The 25,195-nt window shown below is 41.6% G+C and overlaps 1 protein-coding gene and 1 pseudogene across 2 annotated transcripts in view; both read right to left on the reverse strand.

The window, feature by feature from the left end:
- LOC124802537 (zinc transporter 6-A-like) overlaps positions 1 to 18,105 on the reverse strand; it is a 108,753-nt gene extending 90,648 nt beyond the window's left edge. The window contains exons 1-3 of one of the 2 annotated variants that reach the window (XM_047263395.1): positions 17,842 to 18,105; positions 17,617 to 17,745; positions 3,562 to 3,715 (exon numbers count right to left, since the gene is read on the reverse strand). In XM_047263395.1, coding sequence (XP_047119351.1) covers positions 3,562 to 3,688 — 127 coding nt within the window. In that variant the 5' untranslated portion in view covers positions 3,689 to 3,715; positions 17,617 to 17,745; positions 17,842 to 18,105. The remainder of the gene's footprint in view (positions 1 to 3,561; positions 3,716 to 17,616; positions 17,746 to 17,841) is intronic. The other variant, XM_047263394.1, reaches the window with a different exon arrangement.
- Positions 18,106 to 24,133: 6,028 nt separating this feature from the next.
- LOC124803613 lies at positions 24,134 to 24,251 on the reverse strand (annotated as a pseudogene).
- Positions 24,252 to 25,195: the final 944 nt, after the last annotated feature.

Below are 25,195 nucleotides of genomic sequence, written 5' to 3' on the forward strand. Positions count from 1 at the left end.
CCACTTGCTGAGTACTGGCATCCAGTACCATTGCATCCGAGGCGTCAGCGAGATCTAGGTCCTCAGCGGACGCCAGAATCTCCATCTCGTCATCAGATGCAGAGACATGGGGGAGTGCTGGTACAGAGGACACTGGAGGCTCCTGTTTCTTAGTGGAGTTTTTCTTTGAAGTTTTGCCCTCTTGCTGCTCCTTAGGGGCTTGCTGGGAGGGCTTCTCAGAAGTAGCTTCAGGGACAGACAAAGACCTTGAAGCCCTTCGACCAGCAGCCAGTGGCTCTTTCAGCCACTGGCTGGTGTCCCCTGGGCCACTGGTGGGGATCGTGGAAGGTAGAGTCCCAAGGGACCCCTTCTGCACGAGAGGAGCCAGAGGAGACTGTTGCTTCTCTGGCGGGAGGGAGGGGACCAGTGTCCCTGGCTTTTTGGGGGGCGACGTTCCCAAAGTAGAATCTCTGGGAGGAGCAGGAGATGTCTTTCCCCCAGACATCTGGAGGGGGGAGGAATATGGGTGGCCCTGAGGACCCACAGGAGCAGCCTCAGATGGTGGGCGTAACAGCATCATCGATGATGACGCTGTCATGGCAGTGGCATAAGAAGATACCATGGGAACAGGCTGTAGCTTTTCATATTTTAGTTTAGCCTCACAGTAAGATAGCCTGCCCAGGGGCTTTTACTCCATAATTTTACGCTCCTTTTGGAGTACCGGGCAGTCCTGCGAGCAGGGGGAGTGATGCTGTGCACAGTTCACACAGGTGGAAGGAGGCGCACATCGAGTATTCGGGTGAAGCGAACGTCCGCAATCTCTACATGTGGCTCTGGAAAGGCACCGGGAGGACATGTGCCCAAACTTTCAACATTTAAAGCACCGCATAGGAGGAGGGTCGTAGGGTTTGATGTCACAGCAGTACACTGTCACCTTGAGCTTTTCAGGTAATGAATCACCTTCAAAGGCCAAGATGAAGGCATCAGTAACAACCCTATTGTCTTTTGGCCCCCTGTAAGCGTGCCAGACGAAATGAACACCCCACCATTCTAAATCAGCATGTAACTCGTCATTGGACTGTAACAGGAGGTCACAATGAAAAATAATGCCCTGGACAATATTGAAGCTTTTGTGGGGAGTGACCGAAACAGGGATATCACCCAGCTTGTCACATGTGAATAATGCTCGGGACTGGGTTGGGGATTCCGCCTGAATCAAAACCAACCCACTGCGCATCTTGGACAGTGCTGTCACTTCCCCAAACTTATCTTCCAGCTGCTCAACAAAAAACAGAGGCTTGGTTTCCAGAGAGAAGTACCCATCAGTTCTGCTGCAAACTAAATAATGTGGAGAATACAGATCCTGTCACTCTGAAGCCCTACATTCCTCCCAAGGTGTGGCCAGGGAGGGGAATGATTTGGGGTCATACTTCTGCACATTTAAGTGAGCCCTCAAACGCTTAGAGACTGCTGGCGGCTGGCCACTAGCAAGAGAAGATGTGCCACGCTTCATTGCGTGTCATCCGCCCTGATGCCACCCACTTTGACCAAGGGCCCTCTCCACAGGCGCCACCCAGCCACAGCTAGGGCCACCTGGCAGGATGGCCACTGCGGGGAGTCCTGATGCCCCAGGGAGACAGGCATCTAATCCTTGGCATATGTGGGGAGTTAGCGGCGTAGGCATCAGCAGAGTGATCCCTGTGTGTCAGGGGGCTACAACCAGGGCAGGAAGCGACACTGCATAGTGCACAGCTTATTCTCACCCAAGACATGCAGAATGGGTGGGACTGCAATGTGATGATGAGAAAGGGGAGCTAAAGATCACAATGCCGATGGACACAATGCACCAAGTAAGGCGCCCTTCCCCAATTGGCTCATTCTTCGGATTAATTTTGAAATATGGAGGTCAAACCCAAGAGGGGACCATCACATAAGGGCCGAAACACATGAGACTCCTTTTAGTCGCCTCTTCTGACAGGCAGGAATACCACGGGCCTATTCTTACCCCCAAACCCGCAGGGGGGGCACAGATAAGAGAACTGTTACAAAGTCCATCCAGCTGGTCATATCTCTGGCAACTTACCAGGGTGGAGAGAATGTGGAGGAGCATCTCTGTAGTCTTTGATTACAAAATGACGAACCTTTGTGTTTGTAGCTTGTTAGAAGGATTGGAAATAAAGTTGATGCTGCCAAGTGCTGTCATGTGTTGTGTAATATTCTGTGTTATTTCCAATACAGTTGATGTCAGAAGCGAAGAAGGAATTGGATTTTGGTAAGAGGTTCTATTATGTGTCCAAGATCTGAATAGGCATTGGAAGCAATAGTGGACTTCTGGGACGAAATCACTGTAGATCTCAAGAGAGTTATTAGAGAGCTTCTGCTAGAATATCACTGCAGAGGATCCTTTAGCAATAGTAGGACAATAAGACAGGAACTACTTTCAGACTGAATAGCTGCTGTATCATCTTTTTAATTGAGGAATGCACTAAGAAGGAAATATGAGCAAGGCTGGAGGTGTGCTTATTCAGCAGTCAATGCTTCCAATTACACAGAGGGTGCTTATCAGTTTAATCACTTGTATGATACATCAGATTTTGAACAATTGTAGTAAATGCATCTTACATGCCATGCAGAGAATATGTGGAGTTTGTCACGAGAAATGCCTCCCAGTTTGGCACTAACTGCCTTAAATTTTTGCACAAGCCTATTAAAAGTACATACTGCAGATTAACATATCCTTATCTCAGTAATACAGAAGAATCTATACCCTATTAACAGATAATTTCTTTATTGTGCAGCTGTTTCTTCCCAATAAGGACACAATGTACACAATCAGCATCAAATTCATGACATGAGGTGTGCTGCAATTGTTGTAACATTATAAGAATCCTTAATTCGTTAAACAGTTTTGGACTAAAAAACATTCTAGGTGCATGAAGTGAGCTGCCCTGAAATATTACTGACACATACCAAAGAATGAAAGTACACGAAGTAAACCAGGCTAAATGTATCAGAGATTCTTATAGTGGCCGACATTTTGGTACTAAATATATTCTGCAGTAGCTCATAGGTTGGTAAGTGACATTCACAAAAGCTTTCCATTCATTTTTGGTCTGAAATGCAACCAATCTGTTTTGGAGCTATTGATATACTCAGACAGATGTAAGTAATTGATACATACTACGAAAAGTAGTACTCCAAGTATGAAATCCCTTGGAACATCACAATCAGATTTCAGTTCACATTTTTTGATGCGACAGCATGAATCCACTCTATGCTTTCTACAACACACAGGGTACACTACAATATCATCATAGACTTTCATTTTTTTCTTCTATAATACTGATGTAACACAGTCTATGTCTAATACTTACAGTTTTTAATATCAGTATTATTACTTACTGCAATTAATACTATGCAATACATCTTAGCCAGTTTCACAGCTCTACTTATCTACTTTATAACAGTGCATGAATATGCTCAGCTATTCAGCCAAGTTGCAGAATTACAGGTGACTCATTCATCCCATTTACCAATCATCTACAGAACACATGAGAATGCTGTACCATAACATGTACATACCCATGCTCTGAGTACTTGAGCACCATGACAGGAGAACACAATAGCATATGATGTTTAGGCCTAGAAGAATAAAAATGTGCTTTGTCTGTCCTTCCTGGATGACAGACAAAAGTTCTTTCTTCAACATATTTCACGCAGTCATTCAGAACAGGAGCTGAAAGAAAAATATAAATTTGTTAAAGAGTAACATGTGTAGAAATGGAAAATTGCTTTACTTTCGGATGAAATTCTTCTCTCTCTCTCTCTCTCTCTCTCTCTCTCTCTCTCTCTCTCTCACACACACACACACACACACACACACACACACACACACACACACACACATCAATCTGAATAGGCTGGGTGGTAGGGGACACGAACAGCTGTGACGTAGAGTGAGGCGGGGACAAAATGGAGGGGAGAGGGAGGATTGTGATATTATATTTATTCTGGGCAAGGCTGGTGGTGTGAGTCCCAAAGGTACCAAACACCTGAGCTGTCAGTGAGGTTGACAAACTGTCTACGTACTCACCCCAACTGCCTTACATTCTTGCAGAAGTCTAAAATACTGCTGCCGAATATCATACTCTTCTCTCCACACACAGATAATTTCTCTGCTGTGCACCTGTTCTTTCCAAACAAGAGTACAATGTACAATGTCAGAACCAAATTCATGATAGTAGTAGGTATCATGAGAGGATAAGCGAGTGGTATGCTCAGTGCTGGAAACCCCCATTTAAATGCCATAATGCACATTTGCTTTGCAAAGGCTGTCTTGCTTGAATGGCCAAAGATGCCAAAGATAATAAAATAACACTTAAAATATATGATAGAGTGTAAGGAAACTGGTAGGAATTATAGGGACACACAAAATCCACACACATCCTCTTGTAACTGTTATTACTGAATAAAGATTAATCATTACAGAAGTCCAGTTGGAATATCAACAGTTGTGGAGAGCACAGATTGCTACTCACCATAAAGATGACACACTGAACTGCAGAAGATAGGCATTATGAAAAGACTGTTAACATTAAGCTTTCGGATAAAGCCTTCATCAGAGGCATTGGAGGGGGGAATCTGATGAAAGCTTTGGCAGAAAGCTTAATTTTCAACTGCCTTTTCATTGTATGTGTCTCCAACTCAACTTGTCACCTTCATGGAGAGCAGCAAGCTTTCAGGCATTTTATTTCACCTGGTGGTTACTTATGGACCTATCCCAAAATAGTGTAACAAGCCAGCCCACTGTAAGTTGCACCAAGTGAGCAAATCAGGGAGCATGATTATTTGCATGAAAAATTGTGGAGCTTTGTTGGTTTGGGAAGAAATAAAGATGCATTACATCCACTCAATTAACAATAAGACAATGTTCGTGATATATTCAGTAACTCCCAATAAACAAACAATAACATTGAAATCCAAGTGTGTTGCATGAATTAACTTTTCAGGAACTTGCACTACTGTAGAGTTTGGAGTTTCATGAATCCACAAAAAGTTGCAGCATGGACACCAAGGATTTAAAACAGCTATGTGTGGCTACCTCTACATGAACAGTGAGCGACATTGCCCACAGATTGTTTCATACAGCAGGTAATGTAGCTAATCAAGAGGTTAACCATAACTTATTCTCCATTATTAACATTAATTCCCAGTGGTAGTGTCATAAGGTGCCAGGAGGAGCAAGTTGAAAAAACTGCTAGGAGCAGCAATCTTTGCCATTGACAGATGAAGATGTACCAATGGCAGAGCCTACGAATATTGTTGGTATAGTGGCTCTTTCACAAGTGGCAGTAACTGTGACATGTGAATGCTGGTTACTCAAGTTGACTACCTAAAACTATGAAGACAGCAGTATAACTGGTCACAGAGCAAGTGGGAGTCAATCTCTCTTTTGGCAACAGATCATCACTATGTCAGTCTCCTAACTGCCACTGCCACCAGACTTTTTAAAATATCGCTAGACTCCACTAGACTCCGCCAAATTCATTGTCTCAGCTGCTGTATTGCCAAGGGTCCCTGACTCTGTTAGCAGTGCTTGGCTACACGAGACAAACTGCAAAATATTTCATCAGGATATCTGTGGTACCATGCGTAAAATCTCTGAATTTGCTCATGGAATCATCAAATCTCACTGATAGCATTCTAGTGCAAACACTGAACTTTTCATACTTCAAGAGACAATCCCTTTTACTTCACTTATTTTCTGGAAAAAAAGTTTTCCCAGATACAAGGATCCAACAATTTAAATTGTATTAATGTTTGATGGTGAGAACATACTGTAGCAGTAAAAGTATATATTTGCTCTAGGTTACAGCAAGTGAAGTGCAGGAGGGTGATGGGAGTTTTCATAGAAGAAAAATTGAGGTAATTAGATAACAAAATGTTACAAAAGTGGAAAAGCAATAGGAGACTGAGAGGAAGACAGAACAGGGTGGGAACAGGATGGGGTGGAGGAAGACTGGATGAACGTAAGAACCATCAAAGAGTGAGGTCAGGGAGGTTGTGGGAACAAAGGATATGTTGCATGCAGAGTTCACACATGCAGAGTTCAGAAGAGCATGACTTGAGGGAAAATTCATTTTGTACATGCTATGAAGAATCTATTTAAATCAACCACATTATAACACGGATAACGTTTGGCAACTGATTTGCTTGGTTGACCTATACCCACAATTTGGCAGTATTCTTTCATCTAGGATGATAGATTGTTTATGGTCTTACTCATGTAGTTACTGAAACCAATTCTGTTAATATCAGATTCTGAATGTGGCTCACAATTTAGGGTACATCTCACAATAACATAAATTATTACAGATTTCGAAACTAGTCCTCACCTTTGTATTCCTGTATCTAGTAAGTTATTACATCTAGCATAATTTATGTTCGCTTAGGTCATTGATTTTAACTTCATCTAAAAATGATGTTTTGAAGATCTAACATTGTTCTATGAAAAACATTTAACATGACACTTGAAAATGGTGTTAAGGACAAAAGGATTACGGACAAAACTGTACAACAATACAAAAATAAATAAAAAACTGAAAGTTACAGCCAACCTAGAGTAATCCAAAGAATTCACAATTATAATGAAAAGCTTCAAAAGTGTTCTATGAATGAACAACAGTAAAAATTAGAATATTAGGAAATGTACTACCAACAGAATGATCAATCTAAATTGTACAATTTCTCATATACTAAAGGCAATTAGAATTAGCGATTACATTAGCATCAAGGGAAACATCAATTTGATTTCAGCCAATCAAGTGGGACAATATATATGTAACAAGAATGATCAAAATCACCTCTGGAACTGTTATAACATTCAGAGAAAAACGGTATTAGCTCTTCTGAGTACAAGAATCATTCAGTAGTGTTAAAATGAAGAACCTATAGAGAATTGTCTGAGAAAACTGCAATACTGGAAGAATGACAGGCTCATTTTAATTTGTATTTGGGAAAGAAAATGCAGACGTATCTTGATTACAGAGAGATTAAAAGTTTTCACATAAGAATAACCTGACCCATCTTATTTAATCCACAGGGAGAATGGCCGGCAAAGGAAGCCTTAGAAAGGAGAGCTAGAGAGTTGTGAAGACTAATAAGTACAGGCAATGACCTAGTGTTGCTTATGAGGTAGGAAACAATTTGCAAATAATGGTTGCACCCTTATGGACATAGCAAATAGTTATGACAAGAAGGACAAATTTCCACTACTCAGAAGTCACAACAATGTGTAAGGAAGACTACCGCAAGTATTTGAATCATATAGGCACTAAGAATGAAGATCTCAACAACCATTTAAGTAATATGATTTGTAAAAACAATCCTGAAAAAAAGAAAGAATGCAGATAGTGTGCCAATGAAGACGATGCAATTGCTGACCAGCAGGCGAAGTATGGATTTATGGAAGTAAATTATTAAGTATTATGATGGCAATAAGTCCTTTTGACTCATAAATACCAACTTTGAATACAAATAAAAAGAAATACATGGAAAGATTTGAGAGGTTTCTTCTTTGGTATAACAGTCTTGAACCAGGTTGTTGACTGGACACTAGCCAATTTCCGAAGTCCTTTCTCTCTTCCTTAATCTGCTAGTAACTTTGCCCATTTTTAATGTCATCTGCCATTCCAAGTGTCCTTCCTCTTCCTCTCTTTCCTGCAAATCTTTGCGTCTTTATATATGGCAATTTCCTCAAAATATATATCCTCATTCTTATCAAATCCATTTGCATTCTTCCCTCTTGCAGCCTTTGGGGTGCTTATTTGCTCCTCATTCTTGTCAATACATTTCACTTTAAGCATTTCACTCTACTAGCATATACCAAAACAATACAACTATTTCTTCTTTTCTTGCTGTATAATAAGACACTCAGCGAATTCCTTTCTCAGCTCTATCAAAATCCTTTCTGCTCTCAATAAATCATTCACCTTTTCAATATACCTTTTATCCATTGTTATTTTACTTCTTATTTCCTCCAAACAGCTTCCATTTTCTATCACCAAACATCCCAAGCATCTTTCTATTTTTATTTGTTTCAATGTATTTCCTTCCAACTATATTTTGACAGAACTTCAGCACTTTCTGATTCCCATCACTTTGGTCTTCTCCAGTTTGAGATGTACTGATAGTGAAGCACAAAGTGGACTCATTGGTTTTCCAATGAAGGACTGCCCAGGAGAGCTGCAGAGAAATAATCAACTCTGGCTGATACATGCAAGAGCGAGCAATGTAAATTACATGAAAGATTTTAAACATATACTCTTCACAGTTCCAAAAGAAGGGTACAAACTTGTCATCAAATAGCACATGCCTACAGGAAACACTGAAGCGAGAAATTCACAGGCAACGAATGTGGGGCAATCTATAGCTGTATAGTACATCATCACAACAAATCTCAGGTGATGTCTGTTTCAGCTCAGACATAGAACTGTACCTATATTTCATCTATAACCATGATTCTGCTAGAAACTCACAACTGGCTCATGTAAGGGGAGCAAACAAAGATGCTGTAACTTACCAAACGAAAGCGTTGGTATGTTGATAGGAGACAATAAAAAACACACAAACACACACACAAATTTCAAGCTTTCGCAACCCAAGGTTGCTTCATCAGGAAAGAGGGAAGGAGAGGGAAAAGCGAAAGGAAGTGGGTTTTAAGGGAGAGGGTAAGGAGTCATTCCATATGCTAAAATTTATACGAACTGGTAGCAACCTACAAATTCTGTTGTAACATCTGCCATTACCCCATCAAGTGAGTAGACTCTGAAGTAGCATTTCTGACTTCTGGAAAACATAAAAAGAATAAATATTGATGGCCTGAAAATTCTTCATGGTAGGTCCATGCAGAATTCATTTTTGATTTTAATAACAGAACAAAGATGTGTCATGAAAATACTACAAGAACCCAACAACTGTGTGCAAACTGGACTTTGACATGTAATAACATAGGTCAAAAATAATGAATTGTCAACACATTATGACAAAACCCTCTCCTAAATGCAGAGCAACTGAAATGTATTACTGTGAAACTTCCTGGCAGATTAAAACTGTGTGCCCGACCGAGACTCGAACTCGGGACCTTTGCCTTTCGCGGGCAAGTGCTCTACCATCTGAGCTACCGAAGCACGACTCACGCCCGGTACTCACAGCTTTACTTCTGCCAGTACCTCGTCTCCTACCTTCCAAACTTTACAGAAGCTCTCCTGCTTTCAGGAGTGCTAGTTCTGCTTGGTTCGCAGGAGAGCTTCTGTAAAGTTTGGAAGGTAGGAGACGAGGTACTGGCAGAAGTAAAGCTGTGAGTACCGGGCGTGAGTCGTGCTTCGGTAGCTCAGATGGTAGAGCACTTGCCCGCGAAAGGCAAAGGTCCCGAGTTCGAGTCTCGGTCGGGCACACAGTTTTAATCTGCCAGGAAGTTTCATATCAGCGCACACTCCGCTGCAGAGTGAAAATCTCATTCTGGATGTATTACTGTGTTTCCCAAGTCAGTGGATACAGTTTGGTGCTGATTTCAGGATGATATGACTACAAAGCAAACATGTAGCTGTCAAGAGGCTCTATGATGGAAGACCAATTCTTCCGATTAACATCTGTCAAGCACTGTCGCAATTCTGATGGAAGGAATATGATATTTTTTGCTGATTCAGTATTTTTCGTACTGAATGATGGTGCAGAACAAGTAGTCGGCCAGAAGTTTTCCATTCCAACTTCAACTATATCTGCTAGTCATCTGACAGTGGCCAAATGTCAGTGACAGTTTGGAGCTAGAAGTGTTTCTGTGGATTGTTAGTGCTTTACAAGACAGATGTTCAAGTTGGTGCTGCCCATGATATCCATTTTATTTGTAATATGATTTTTAATGCAGATGGACATTGAAGTTGAAGAGTTTGGGTGAGATATTAAGTGGTAAAAAAGCCACATGGTGTGCTCTTTGGAGTACTGAAAATATCGTATAAAGAACAGTCGACAATATTATGATCAGGATAGATTGCTACTCGCCTGTCCTAATAGTAATGTTGTTGACATTGCAACCTGGATTTTCCATTGTTTTATTATCCCTTCTATCTGCATTTGGACTCAGAATGTATACAATATCTAAAATGACTTTCAACGATAGTACACAGTGCGGAAGCGTTCAAAGCATAATTTGACTTGTGTAGTACAATGACGTACTGCAGGAATGCGCGCCAGCTCGTGCCGCATTCGTGTACTAATGAGCTGCCATTTCAAGTGTGACAGTGATATGGAGTGGTGGAGTGCACAGCATCATGCCTTTGCTGTTGAAAGTTATTTCAAGAATAACCACTCTGTTATTGCTACCCAGCATCTATTTCGGCAACATTTCAACTTGGGAAGTCATGGGAAAGTTCCAAATGAACAGACCGTTGTGAGGTGGGTACGTGCATTGCGAACAACAGGTTCTGTCTGCAATGGCAAACTGGGAAGAAATGAAAGAACTGTGCGAACACCAGAAGCCGTGGAAAATGCTCGTGCTGCACTCTTGCGTAACCCAAAAAGATCTGCTCGTCGTCATGCGCAAACTGTGCATATGCCCAGTCGCTCATTCAGGAGAATATTGTGGTTGACCAAAGCAACCGATCCCACCCGTCAGCTTTGACCCATGACGTAAGACTGTTGTGGTGTGTGACGTCACAATGGAGTGGACTTTAGTTTCTGAGAATTGCGTGTTTGTAGGTGTCGTTTTGATGTGATTGGTGGTGCTCTCTGGTGGTGTGTTTGTGTGCTGTGTGTTAGCATTGCATGTGTGTGGTATTAGCAGTGACTGTGCTTTCAACGGAATATTTTTCAGGGAGTTAACGATTTTGGTTTTCTTATGTCAATATTACAATATTACTATAGTTTTTTTCTGTTCGTCGTGTGTGAATTTTGGTAAATTGCTTTTTTTATGTCTTTCGTAGGTATGGATATGACTGACAAGGTCAACAGATTTCGGTTATCGGCAATGATGGGGGACAGTGCATTGTCTCTAATAAAATTTCTTCAACTATTTGGATTTTTGGATGGAGTTGTGAAGTGTTCAGTGTGTCGTGAAGAGATGCGGCTTACTGAATTTCCAGCGTCTTGGACCAGGGATGGCTATATGTGGAGATGTTGTAAGGATAACAGGTCAATGAAGTGTTTGATTCCAATTCTGTTGGTTTATTGTGTTTTTTGAGTAGTGACGATTGCGGACGTGGGTGTAGTTTTGGGTTTTATGATTTGGTATCGGGAGTTTCTGTTGACCTATATAGGTCAAGGGAAGTGTTCAATTCCAATGTGTAGTTGTGGCTGTGGGTGTTCCAGTATCGGGAGTTGCTGTTGAGCTATATAGGTCAAGGGAAATGTTCGATTCCAATTTGTGGGTTCGAGAGCTGCTGCTGAGCTATACAGATCAAGGGAAGTGTCCGATTCCAGAGGATATTGTGTTTAATGGAATGTGGGGAGTTTTGTGTTGTCGGTTTTTTTCGTCATTTTGCGTGGTTTGGTATGGTGATGTGTGTCTAAATCTGCTTATATTTACTTTGTCCCCACCCAAAAACCCCCCATTTTCCACGCTTTCTTGTTGGTTTCATCAGGTTTTTTGTGGAATGTGTGTGTGTGTGTTGGTTTTTCAATATATTTTCATGTTTGTGGTCATGTTTACGTATTGACGTCATAGGCGCCATATTGGAGTCGTAGTGTATGGTCGTTTCCGCCATATTTGTGATGTCATGGGTCAAAGCAGACAGGGGGAATTGGACACTTCTGTATTTACGAATGTTGCACAAATATCTCCATTTTCACCCATATAAGCTGCAGATTGTTCAGGAAATTAGGCCTTGCGATTGGGTTTCACGCGAAACATTCTGCTTAATCATGCGTGATCTCCTTTGCCAAAATCCACAAATGTTGCACACCATCCTGATGTCAGATGGAGCTCATTTCGAGTTATGTGGTTCAGTGAACAAACAGAATAGGCATTATTGGAGTGATGTAAGCCCGTGTGAACTGCACATGAAGCCCTTGCACGGTTCTCGTGTCACAGTGTGGTGTGGAGTTGCTTCCTTTGGGATTATTGGCTCTTTCTTCTTTGAAGAAGACAGTGGTGTGGCTGTAACTGTCACCAGTGAACGCTACCTAGAGATGCTGCAAGACTTCCCCAATTAGGTATGGTCGATGTGGGTGTGGAAAATTATGGTTTCAACAAGACGCAGCAACCTCGCATACAGCAAGAATTTGCGTGGATTTCTTGCATCAGACATTTCCTGGTAGAGTTATTTCCCATTTTTGTGACATTTCCTGGCCTCCTCACTCACCTGACCTTTCATGTGCAGACTTTTTCCATTGGAGCTACCTGAAGCAAGAAGTGTTCCAACATGTTGTGCCACCATTCCCGAGTTGATGGATCGCATCAGAACTGCCGTCAGCAATGTCCCAGGGAATACATTACGCCGAGTAATGGAAACCTTCCAACACTGCCTAGATGAATGTGTTGTACAGAGGGGGCATCATTTGACACGAGTCATATTCAAAAAGTAATCCACGCAATGGACAATGACTTACACATTAGTAAATGGCATACCTTAACTATTAATTGACGTAAGAAGTAATAAATAAATTACAGTTACTGTCTGATGGTGTAGTTTTAATTTCCTACTATGAACACTGCCTGTATGTTTAAAAGAAATGGTCAAAGTGCAGGTTTAATCTTGGACTAAAAACCTTCCTGTCACTGGCTAGATGAGCTAGTTCTTAGGCCAAAGGAAGGTACATGTTTCCAACACCAGCATGATTTTGTCTACGCTACTTTTACGTTCACATAAGAAACTCAGTGATTACAAATTTCTGAAACTACTCACATAACATAGGGAGTGAAAGATTTATAAGAAAACTCATGACATTCAAGACTCCCAAGGTTAAAAATGCTGTTCACTCGTCCATAATGTGTGAGAAAATGTATGTGTCTGTTATGTTAAACACATGTAACTATAAAAATGTCGTAAACATTGCCTACAATGTAATGTGCACAATTCAGAACCTGACTATTGGGTCATTCCACACCAAGTGGTCTAAAACTGAAAAAAGTTCCCACCATCATGGTCTCCAATTTTCGTCAAATTTTAACTGTAGCTTTAGTCAAGTGTTGAAGTAAGTTTCCCAAGATTTCAGGCCTCTAGCTGCAATAGCTGCTGATCTAGACCCCCTTGTCTGAAGTGTACTTAGTCCGTGTGCATGCAACATAAAAAAAATGTCATATTTGGAGTCTAATAAAATCGAAACTAATTCATAAGAATGGTTAGTAAGATGCGACCCTGTACAGTTTTTTTTGCTGATTCCAACGAAATTATGTATAACATTACTCATGCAAACCCAGATCAAATAACTCGACTCAAAGTATACTTCAAAATTTGTCGTGACACAACGCGACAAATTTTGACCAATATTAAGACTGCAATGATTTCCTTGCAGTTGAAGATATGGACTTGAACTTTTGGCCAAGCTTCATGCTTGTGCTAGACATAATGCAGCCGGATTTGCAATGATCCAGGCCATATGGTCGCCCTGCAGTATCTCTTCAAATTAGGCAGTGTCAGCACAAACGGTAAAATTTACCAAAGTTTCAAGCCAATTACTAAAAAATAGTTGGCCTGAATCTGCTTGTGAATAGTATCACCTAAAAGAGAAACTCTTGCTCTACAAGACTGACATTTGTTTTTTTTGCAACGCGACCATTAAGTACTCATTAACTCACATCAAAGTTGTTATATTTTGTATGCGCGATGCACTAATTTTTCTTCATTTCTAGGAATTTGAATCTTAATAGTCGCTTAGAATTACTGATATAATTGGATATTTCATTCGTGTTTTATTCAGTGATTGGCCAGTGAGAGATGTCAGAAGTTAATGAAGAAGAAGAATCGTTGGCCCCCTGTTCAATTGGAAAAGATGCTGCTGCATCAAAGTGCCATGTTATCTTCTATGCTAAGAAGACTGGATTCAAAGCGTTTAGTGATTTCACAGAATGTGACCAGAAATTGCTTGTTTCGCGTTCAGAAGCCAAACTTGACGAAAATTCCATCATTTGCTTCCACCATGAAGCCCTCTTCCTACATGAATATCAAGCGATGCAAAAGAAATGTTGCAATCCATTCAAGAAGAGGAATCACAATGTAAAAGCTGGACTTAGACTGCTTGATAATGAAACAGCTGCCAAACTTTGCCTGTTAAAGAAAAAAGAAGTGATTGATATAAAACCTGGTCAGAAGCTTTGCCCTCGCTGCATGTCGGCACTGAACCAAAAGCTAGAAGATTCATCATCACTATCAACCCAATCTGAACAAGATTTCACAACGGATGAAACTGAACCAGCCATCAACAAAAGTTTATCATTTATTGGTGCTTCACCATTGAAAAGAAGACAACTAAGTAAAAGAGATAAGCAAAGCTATGCAAAAAGAAAGATCTTGGATGCACAAAGTTTAATTGGGAATCAAATTGCTGCTGCTGTAGGAATCAATTACGATGAACAGCCAAGTTCAAGTAAAAGTCGCCCATGCAATAATTGTGCAGATCTTGATAATCTTATAGAAGAGTTGAAAGAAAAATGTAAAGTGTCAAATCGTAGGACAAAAGTTCAAATATTGACCTTGGTTCCAAGAAGCTGGACAATTAAAGATACGACAACAGCATTTAATGTATCAGAAAGAATGGTAAAGCAAGCGAGAAAACTGAAGAATGAGCAAGGTGTTCTAGCTTTTCCAGCAAATCGGCAAGGAAGGAAGCTTTCAGATGAAGTTGTCCAGAAAGTACATGACTTTTTTCAAGATGACGAATTCAGCAGACTTTGTCCAGGGAAGAAAGACTGTGTGCCTGTGAGAATTTCAGGAACAAAGGTGTACAAGCAAAAGCGGTTGTTGCTTTGCAATTTGAAGGAAATGTACGTGTCTTATCAGAAGCAAAATGGACCAGAAATTGGCTTCTCAAAGTTTTGCGAGCTTAGACCAAAATGGTGTGTTACAGTTGGCTCTGCTGGAATGCACTCAGTTTGTGTCTGTACAATACACCAAAATGTCAAGCTTATGCTCACTGGTGCATCAATCAATGAAGACTACAAGGAAATTCTTAGCAAAGCTGTTTGCAGCTTGGAAAACAAGGATTGTATGCTTCATCGTTGTGAAAACTGCCCTGGTCCAGAAGGTGTAGAAGCAGTTATTGCAACATATTTTGAAGATAATGACCCTGAAGAACTGATTGAGTACAAACAATGGATTCATACCGACAGGGATACTTTAGAAACAAAGCAGCTTTCAACAGAAGAGTATGTTGAAGATATTGCAGCAAAAATTTGGAACCTGTCTTGTCATCACTACATTGCCAAGTATCAAAGCCAGCACCTGAAAGCTCTCAAAACTGATTTGAAAGAAGGCGAATTCATAATACTAATGGATTTTGCTGAAAACTATTCATTTATTGTTCAAGATGCAGTGCAAGGCTTTCACTGGGAAAACAGTCAAGCAACAGTTCATCCATTTGTAGTCTACTACTGTGAAAACGAAGAGGTGCAATGTGTGAATCTTTGTGTTATTAGTGACTGCCTTCGACACGATACGATTACTGTCCATGTTTACATTGGAAAAGTAATCAATTACCTGAAGATGCAATTTTCCAAAATAAGCCACATCCACTACTTCAGTGATGGTTCAGCTGCACAATATAAGAATTTCAAGAATTTTCTCAACTTATGCTATCACAAAGAAGATTTTGAAATAACGGCAGAATGGAATTTCTTTGGAACAAGCCATGGAAAGTCGCCTTGTGATGGCATTGGAGGCACAACAAAACGGTTGGCAGCAAGAGCAAGTTTGCAACGTCCATATGAAAACCAGATTCTAACACCCAAAGATCTTTTCAACTTCTGCAATGATAATATCAATGGAATCAAATTCTTTTTCATCAGCAAAGAGGAAGTTGAAGAAGAAAAAGCTTCTCAAGAAGAAAGATTCCTGCAAGGGCACACTCTAGCTGGCACAAGAGAAAACCACCATTTTTTGCCCATTGATATGACGACAATTAAGGTCAGTAGAGTTTCTAATGATGCGACATCTTTTTTGGCCAAAATTAGTGCTGCTGAAGTAGTAGTTCAAGTCATGGATCTTCAGCCTGGGCAGTATGTTGCTTGCATTTATGAAAAGAAATGGTGGATTGGAAACATCGTTGAAATCTCAGTCGAACAGAAAGATGCTTTCATAAGCTTTATGCATCCTCATGGTCCTGCAAGTTCATTTTATTGGCCCTTAAGACGTGATACTTGCTGGATTCCAGAACAACTTATCATTGGTGTTATTCCAGCTCCATCAGTGACATCATCTGGTCGGCAATACAGTTTTCCTGAAAGCATTCTCTTGCAAATCAACGATGCTTCCAGAATGATGAAGTAACTGAGGAAGACAGGCTTGGGAACCTGCATAAAGAAACCCACAATCAGGCTTGGGATCCTGTGGTAAAGACACCCTGTAATCAGGCTTGGGAACCTGCAGTAAAGATACCCACCCGTGGCTGTTACTGCATGGCTATCGGGCGTGGCCCCTATGGCGATGGGGATGCTGGTTTTATTGTGATAACCAGTAATGGCTCAGCCATCATGGACCAACGCAGGGCACTGCGCACACAAAATATAAGATACTTTGACCTGAGTAAATAAGCACTTAATGGAAGCGTTGCAAAAGAAAAATATATCCATCTTGTAGAGCAAGAGTTTCTCTTTCAGATGATACTATTCACAATTAAATCCAGGCTGACTATTTTGTAGTAATGGGCTTTGAACTTTGGTAAATAAAGCCATTTGCGCTGACACTGCCAAATTTGAAGAGATTTTGCAAGGCGACTATAAAGCCTGGGTAGTTGGAAATCCAGCTGTATTATGTCCAGCACAAAGATAAGACTTGGTAAAAAGTTCAAGTCCATATCTTTATCTGCAAGGAAATTATTGCAGTCTGAATATTGGTCAAAATTTGTCGCATTAAGTCACGACAGAATTAGGGGTACACTTTGAGTCGACTTGTTTGACCGGATTTTGCATCAGTAATCTTATAATTAATTTCGTTTGAATCAGCACAAAAAACTGTACAGGGTCTCATCTTACTAACCATTCTTATGAATTGGTTTCAATTTTATGAGACCCCAAAAATGGCATTTTGTCTGATGTCGCGCGCATGCGAACTTACTACCCTTCAGACAAGGGGGTGTAGATCAGCAAGTATTGCAGCTAGAGGCTTGAAATCTTGAGAAACTTAATTTAGCACTTGACTAGTGCTACAGATAAAATTTGAAGAAAATTGGAGACATGATGGTGGGAAGGTTTAGACCACTTGGCATGGAATGACCCTATTTATAGTAGATAAAGTTACAATTTAAGTGAAATTAATCGTATATATAAATGTCTTATGCGAAATACGTGCGCACTAATAAAACACATGTCTCCATTTGCAATGTTGTGCTTAGGCATTAGGGCTTACTAAAAATTTTGTTCTGTCTATGCATATACTGATATATACAATAAATGTTAATCACTAGTTTTGAGCAAATTGCGGCTGTTACCTGATACGTAAATTCTTAGGTTCAATTTGGTACAAAGAAACCGACTGGAAACTCGGTGGCAGCAGCTGACAGTCTTTGTAAAAATACAGTAATCTGGGAAGGAGTGTAGGTATCATGCGGTAGCCTGAACTGTGAAGAAAGCTTTCGTGGTTCTTACATTTAACCCGCGGCAGCGGAGATGTATTGTATCAAGAATAATTTGGAGGTGATTTTTGTACAACATACCTTTAAAATCATTTCGAGTATTGTTCCTATCCTGGTTGACGTTTTTCATTGCAGAATACATTTGTTTACCCCATGTTTAGCGTCTAGTCTTTGTTCCATATCACACAATAGGAAGTCTTGTTTACTTTCTCAGTAGCTATCATCCGCTCGGCACTTTTATTATCACGATGAAGTGATATCAAATACAAACAATGCTGGACACAACCACAAAAACACCTCCTATATCCCACATCACATCATCACACTCGCACACGCGGTAACGTCTGCTTCGGATCGGATGACAGATATCGATGGATCGACATTCACTAAATAGTCGAGAGACAATTCGATTCTCTAAATCGGTACAGGAGACGACCTTCGGGAGAGGCGTCAGTGGGAGTTCGATCGGCGCTTCTTGTTAATTACTTTCATGTTCCTCAGATCATTTTGCACGATAAATCGTAATGACATGGAACAAATAGTCTTATATTCACATTAAAAATTATTTTGTTTTACACACAACGCAATTAGAGCACACTTTACACCTTAGCATCAGATGCGAGAACAATGGCGGAACAGCACAGCAAAGACAGTCATTTCCAAGCAGACTCAGTTATTTATTCCAGAATGAAATTTCCACTCTGCTGTGGAATGTGCGCTGATATGAAACTTCCTGGCAGATTAAAGCTGTGTGTGGACAGGTCGTGAGTCGTGCATGGGTAGTTCAGACAGTAGAGCACTTGCCTATGAAAGGCAGAGGTCCCGAGTTCCAGTCTCGGTCTGGCACATAGTTTTAATCTGCCAGGAAGTTACACTTGTTCATTGTTTATTGCGTTGATATTGACATTCGCTGTCGATGTCGGCAGTCGGTGCCGTCACAGAATACCCCCTCCCCACCGGCCTATTCCAGTGTGGAGTGACAGCGTAAGTAAGAGGTAGGTCCTATTCTGACATGTAGTCTCTTGAGGCATTGGATTGATAGAGTCGATGGTTTGCCTTTGACTAGGATTGAAAATGCCTGTTCTCCATGTTAGAGGAGTTTGTAGGGCTTGGAATACGGATGCTATAATGCTGTACAAACTGTGTAATCATGTAGCGTGATGTGGATGCAGTCACATAGTTCTGTCTGCACAAAAACTGGCCATATACTACGTGCATGAGGGAGGGCTGGCGTGCAGATAGTAGCGATGGGCTGTTTAACATTGTGCACCAAAGGCATTAAGTCTAATGTTGGAACTGGTGACTAAGATAAGAAGAAGTCTGCCAGCAGTGTGAGTCATTCAACTTATATAACCTCTTAGAGAGAGGACTTCAGGTCATCCTTGTATGCAGCGCAGACACCCAGCAATACATCAGTCCTTTGTGCATCATTGCACATCAAAGCGACTTTGAGGGTGCAGTGCCATCTGCTTCTTTGTGCATGGTAAGCAGTTGTATGAAAGCGTTGCATATCACTCAATTTGAGCAGTTGTGCAAAGCAGAGCGACTCGAATTGATGTCCTTGATCAGTTGTAATGGACAATGGGCATCCAAAGCGAGAGACTCACAATATAAGAATGCCTGTATGGGGGTTCTGCCATTATAATGTATAGTGTAGAGGTCCCTACACAACGTGTTGTATGGTCAGTAGCCAATAACATGTACTTATAGCCATTGGATTCTGGCAAAGAGACGACTAAATCCAAGTGAAGATGCTGGAAATGCCCTTTTTGTACTTTAAATGTGCTGTGTGGTGGGAATGCATAGTGTCTGGTTTTGCTACAGTGGCATGGAATGCAGGTGTGTGACCTTTTCTTGCAGTCTGCCTTAATTCCTGAGCAAACGAAATGTTCCATAATTGGTCTTATTGAAGGGCAAACTACTGTTTCGAACAGACTGTGTAAGCTGTCAAAGATCATTTTCTCGAATGACATCGGAACTAAATTTTGTGGTCTACCCTGTGACGTGTCACACCATGACTTTGTTGTACGGCTGGGTGCTTTAATGTGTTGGAACCTCAAGCTCCTATTGGGGTCCTATAGGAGGCCCAGTAAATGTTTGTTTTTCTTGTGCTACGGTCAAATCACCAAAATCAATTACTCCAGTGAAAGATCTAATGCAAGCCACTACATTTTCTCCCTGCTCATATGTTGCGTATCTGTTGATAATTGAGCAATAAAAATAGAGTGTCGGAAGCAGCAGAGGAAAACGTCCCTACCATTGTACTTTCGTTCAAGATTTTTAACACTTCATTGAGGTGTTATGTATGTGAAAGACTGAATTTAATGAATTTTTTTAATCACTTTCGTTTTCTGTAAGTGCAGAATAATGTTTCCCGCACAACTGTTTGAAGAATGCATTTTTTGTACTGTTTGTAGTGATGCACAATTCTCACATTGTAATACTGTTAATACAGGGTGTACATAAAGTCCAGGAACAGTTTCAATTATTTATTGCACAAGAACCAAACATTGTACAGATATAGTACATATGTCATTTTGAAGAGAAACCCTGATTTTTTAAATTTATACCGAAATAGTGTAGTTTGGTAATTTGCCAATAGTCAGTGCTAGTAGCAAAAATGGCGAGTTCAGGTGCAAAGTGAGCTTTCTGTGTGTTGGAGTTCGACAAAAACAAGTGTGCTACACCTGTTTCATGAAATGGCCTCCTCAATCATCAGATCTCACTCTGTGTGACTTTTTTCTGTGGGGACACATTAGAGATCTAGTGTATGTACCGCCTCTACGAAATGATGTAGCAGAGTTCCAGGAGAGAAGACAGGAAGCAACTACCACAGTCGACGATGCCATGCTGGGACGGGTATGGCAAGAATTCGATTAGTGTATTGACGTCTGTTGGGTCACTCATGGTTCGCATATCGAATGTTTGTAAAAAAAACTTTCGGTGTTTCTCTTCAAAATGCAATATGTATGACATCTGAAACTTCCTAGCAGATTAGATCTGTGTGCTGGACCGAGACTCGAACTGGGGACCTTTGCCTTTTGCGGGCAAGTGTTCTACCAACTGAGCTACCCAAGCACGACTCAGGCCCCGTCGTCACAGCTTTACTTCCGCCAGTACCTCGTCTCCTACCTTCCAAACTTTACAGAAGCTCTGCTGCAAACCTTGCGGACTAGCACTTCTGAAAGAAAGGATACTGCAGAGACATGGCTTAGCCACAGCCTGTGGGATGATCCCAGAATGAGATTTTCACTCTGCAGCGGAGTGTGTGCTGATTTGAAACTTCCTGCCAGATTAAAACTGTGTATGTACAATGTGCCTGTATAATCTTTAGTTCTTGTGCAATAAATAATTGAAAGTGTTACGAACTTTATATATAGAGCCTGTGTTCGCACTGATGTTCAATAAGCACATTCTATTGGAAAAAGTGGTGTGGATGGCGTGAACCAGTGGACAGTGATCTGTAAAAAGTGTGGAGGGTTGCCGGCCGCGGTAGTCTAGCGGTTCTAGGCGCTCAGTCCAGAGCCGAGCGACTGTTACGGTCGCAGGTTCGAATCCTGCCTCGGGCATAGATGTGTGTGATGTCCTTAGGTTAGTTAGGTTTAAGTAGTTCTAAGTTCTAGGGGACTGATGACCATAGATGTTGAGTCCCATAGTGCTCAGAGCCATTTGAACCATTTTTGTGGAGGGTTGGCCCTCTGTGTCTTCCATGAAGTCGTTCACCACGTCGCAAAGCACTAGTAACTCATAGTCATATGCTGACACAACCATGAGGACACTTCTAAATTATGGGAGAAAAGTGTTCGTTGCAAAACTGCGCCATTAGCAATGTCACCAGCGTCAGCAGAGATAGACAGGTGGGCCTTGGACGAGGGGTGGGCCAATGTCGCTGCTTTCAGTAACGACAGTATGATGGATTCAAATGCTTATAACATATTTTCCGACCACAGAAGAATTCTGTTTACCTTCGGGTTCATAGTGGAAAGGCCGTTGGTAAGCGGTGTTAGAATAGCTGCTGCTTGCGGAATGTGACGCCAATAGAAATTGATCATGCCAAAACATCTATGAATTTCCTTGTAAGTTGAGAGTCTAGGTATTAGATGAATTAACCCCTTCCTTCGCTCTGTTGGTCTCAGTCCCTCTGACGAAACGGAGTGGCCTATAAATGTTACTTCCTGTTGTCATAAGTGGCACTTTCGGTGTTCAGTGTTACACCTAACCATTCCATGGTGGTAAAAATCTGTTTAAGGTGATATTCGCGTTCGTGTGGCGAAGAAGAAGAAATCAGAACACTGTCCAGAAATGGGAAGCAAAATGAGAGTTTACGCAGTGTAGAGTTGAATCTCTGCTTCGTTTGTAGCGAATTTTTCAGTCCAAGTGGCATGTATAAAAATCCAAATAACCCAAAGGGAGTTACAATAGCGGCTTTAGGAGTGTCATCTATTTCCACCGGCATTTGCAAGTATGTCTTCTTGTTTCATATGACGCTGAAAACAGAGGGATCCGATGGTGAACGGGCAAAGCCTTGGATGTTGGGTACCAGATATCGATCAGGAATGGTTCTGGAACTGAGGGTCCCTGCACATATGAAATGTGCCATACTTTTTGGGGGCCAATTTATCAATGAAGCCCAAGGGTTGTTCGAGGGGTGGACCGTGTCCTTAGTTATTAGTTAATCTACAGGCGCTTCAGTGATCAGTAACTTTTCAGAAAGAAGGCACTGTGCCATGTAGGAGACAGGAAGTTCCTCTGTGGTTTCAGTTCAGTGGTTGGTGCTACCCTTAATGTCGTGGTGACTTAAGGGCTGGTACGCACTAAATGGACATGTGGCGGAGTCAGTGTCACCGCTTGCACTGTTACAGATAGCACTGTCACTACCCTGTATGCAATTCGTTGGTTCAAAAACGAGATAGTTTCAATGGGAAGGCAAACTAGACTGCAGTATGTCTAACAGATTTATCCAGTGTTGGCTGGTGTTTTCACAGCACTTCTCCAGAGGCAGCCTGTATTCACGTTGTCAGAAGTATCTATAAAATTCAGATTCAATAAAGCCTGAGTCAGTAATTCGTCGAGGTGAGCATACTCGTTGTTACTGCCAGGGTTGTGGATGAAGTTCTGTACTCTGTTTTGCAGGTCCTCCACATTATGTTGGATGTCCTTGAGGCTGAAGTTCTGCGAAGTTAGGCTCTCCACATTGGCGGGAGGTCGAGGTAACAATGATAGGAGCTGATAATCGGAGTCGCTTGCACAGTGACGTCTGTAATAATGAACTCCGTTATTGTAAAGGCAGACGTTCTACTCTGTAGTGCTCTGTTCCATTGTTCATGTCCACTAGAAAACCTGTCCATTACTGAAATCAATGTTATGTACAGTAGTACCATATATTATAACGATTGATCCAGTCACCACCCTGGGTAGTGGTGAAGTATCTGTGATCAGTTGAGTAGCGGAAGGAGCTGGAAGAGTGCTGAGTTTGGAAGATGATTCACCAGGAAATGCTGCTTAGTATGCTGGTCACGTAAACGCAGATAATGGGACCAAACATATTTGATTCACACCGGTGATTCTACTGCATGCTTTAGCAGTGTCACAACCACTGACACTTAGTGAAGGTCACAGATGACGTTTGGGTGACTGCAGAAAGGAACGCATATGCAGGTAGTGGTGACAGAAACAACAGTTATGTGCAATCTGTTGATTGCTCTCCATACTCCAAACGGTGGAACGTGCCTGGTGGCTTGTTGTCAGCTGATCGTGGTGTATCTCAGTCACCAGAGGATGAGGACCTGACTCATATTTGTAGTATCAGACATTTCTGCATGTGCCGTCTACTTTTCGTGCGGCAATTGTGGCAGGGAAGGACAAGATGGCTGCCAATTCTCTGTGCATGGCGTGTAGGTGTGCACTAGAAGTGATCAGATGTATTTGGTAGTCATCAGCCACGTCGATACACAAGACAGCTGCCAAAACTCATTAACTTAAGTGGCTTGAAAGGTAACAGGCAAATCTTGAGAGATAACACTCAAACAGCTACAATAGTAATCGTATTTAAAACAATAAAGATTAACTTTCTTGAAAAGGGCAAAATCTCAGAGCCACAGAAGTTAATTCCCCAAATGAACCAAGAGTCACTGGGCCACTAGCATTTGCTTACCACAAAAGCTAAACTAAACTCTGTCCGAACAGATGTTGGAAGACCCAAAGGCACCGATCGGCCGCCATGTCATCCTCAGCCACAGGCGTTACTGGATGCGGATATAGAGGGGCATGTGGTCAGCACACCACTCTCCCGGCCATATGTAAGTTTTCGAGACCGGAGCTGCTACTTCTCAGTCAAGTAGCTCCTCAGTTTGCCTCATAAGGGCTGAGTGCTTTCCAACAGCGCTCGGCAGACCAGATGGTCACCCATCCAAGTGCTAGCCCAGCATGACAGTGCTTAACTTCGGTGATCTGACGGGAACCGGTGTTACCACTGCAGCAAGGCCGTTGGCATTTGCTTACCACAGACGTAGACAATTTTATGGTCGTTACATCAGTCAGAGAAGCAACAACTTCCAGCACAAATAAGACTCAGTTTAGTCCTCAGAGGTCACTAACACATGTATCAGTCTAGAACACATGACAATTAATTACAGGCATGGCTGAAAAAATAAGTAGATATTGAACAAGTTGTAATTAAAAGAAATTTTAAAACACACAAATACAGCACTCAGATAATGCCAAACAGAGTGATGGGGAACCATAGGCAATCCAGCATAGTGGGAGCAACTTTAGCGTGGGAGCACATGTGTAAATCAAGTAGCAAGTACCTTATCCCTAAAGGGCAGAACAGACTGTGCCAGAAAACTAACAGCACTCCAACACTCACATCAGCAACTATGCCAGGTTAATATAGGGTAAACTGGTTGTGTCGACATTAGGCCCAAGCATTGCTGACCGACACCACTCTATCGACCACAAGCTGATTAGACAACCATGGGCGTGTAAGCTCCATGATCATCTCATTGTACATCACATGTGCCTCTTCTCTCTCCCTCGCTGACTGCGGCTGAATGACTGCCCATGTGTTCAACAAGCTGCTCCATGGAACTACAACTGAAGACCCAACTAATAGGCAACCGAAGCGCCACCTAGCGACTGAAGAGACAGATCGGATCAGTAGGCAAAGGTGTAAAAACTTAGAATGAGCAAACATGTCTCAGGAAGATTGCACTGAATGTTGGCATATGGTGTCAGCAAGAGCAAGAATACACATGGGAGGGGTTTGATAGTCATTGACACTCGCATTTTAGTTCTTAAGTTGCTCCATGCAGTTTGGTGCAATATGCGATCCTTGGGACACATAATCCAGATTGACGAATGGCCGTAATAGCTTCTGATGCACTTTGAGATCCATTGTCTCAGCAATAAGCGTTATGGTATGTTCTCCGGTTTT

The sequence above is a fragment of the Schistocerca piceifrons genome, chromosome 6, assembly GCF_021461385.2.
Source record: "Schistocerca piceifrons isolate TAMUIC-IGC-003096 chromosome 6, iqSchPice1.1, whole genome shotgun sequence".
NCBI classification, from domain to species: Eukaryota; Metazoa; Arthropoda; class Insecta; order Orthoptera; family Acrididae; genus Schistocerca; species Schistocerca piceifrons.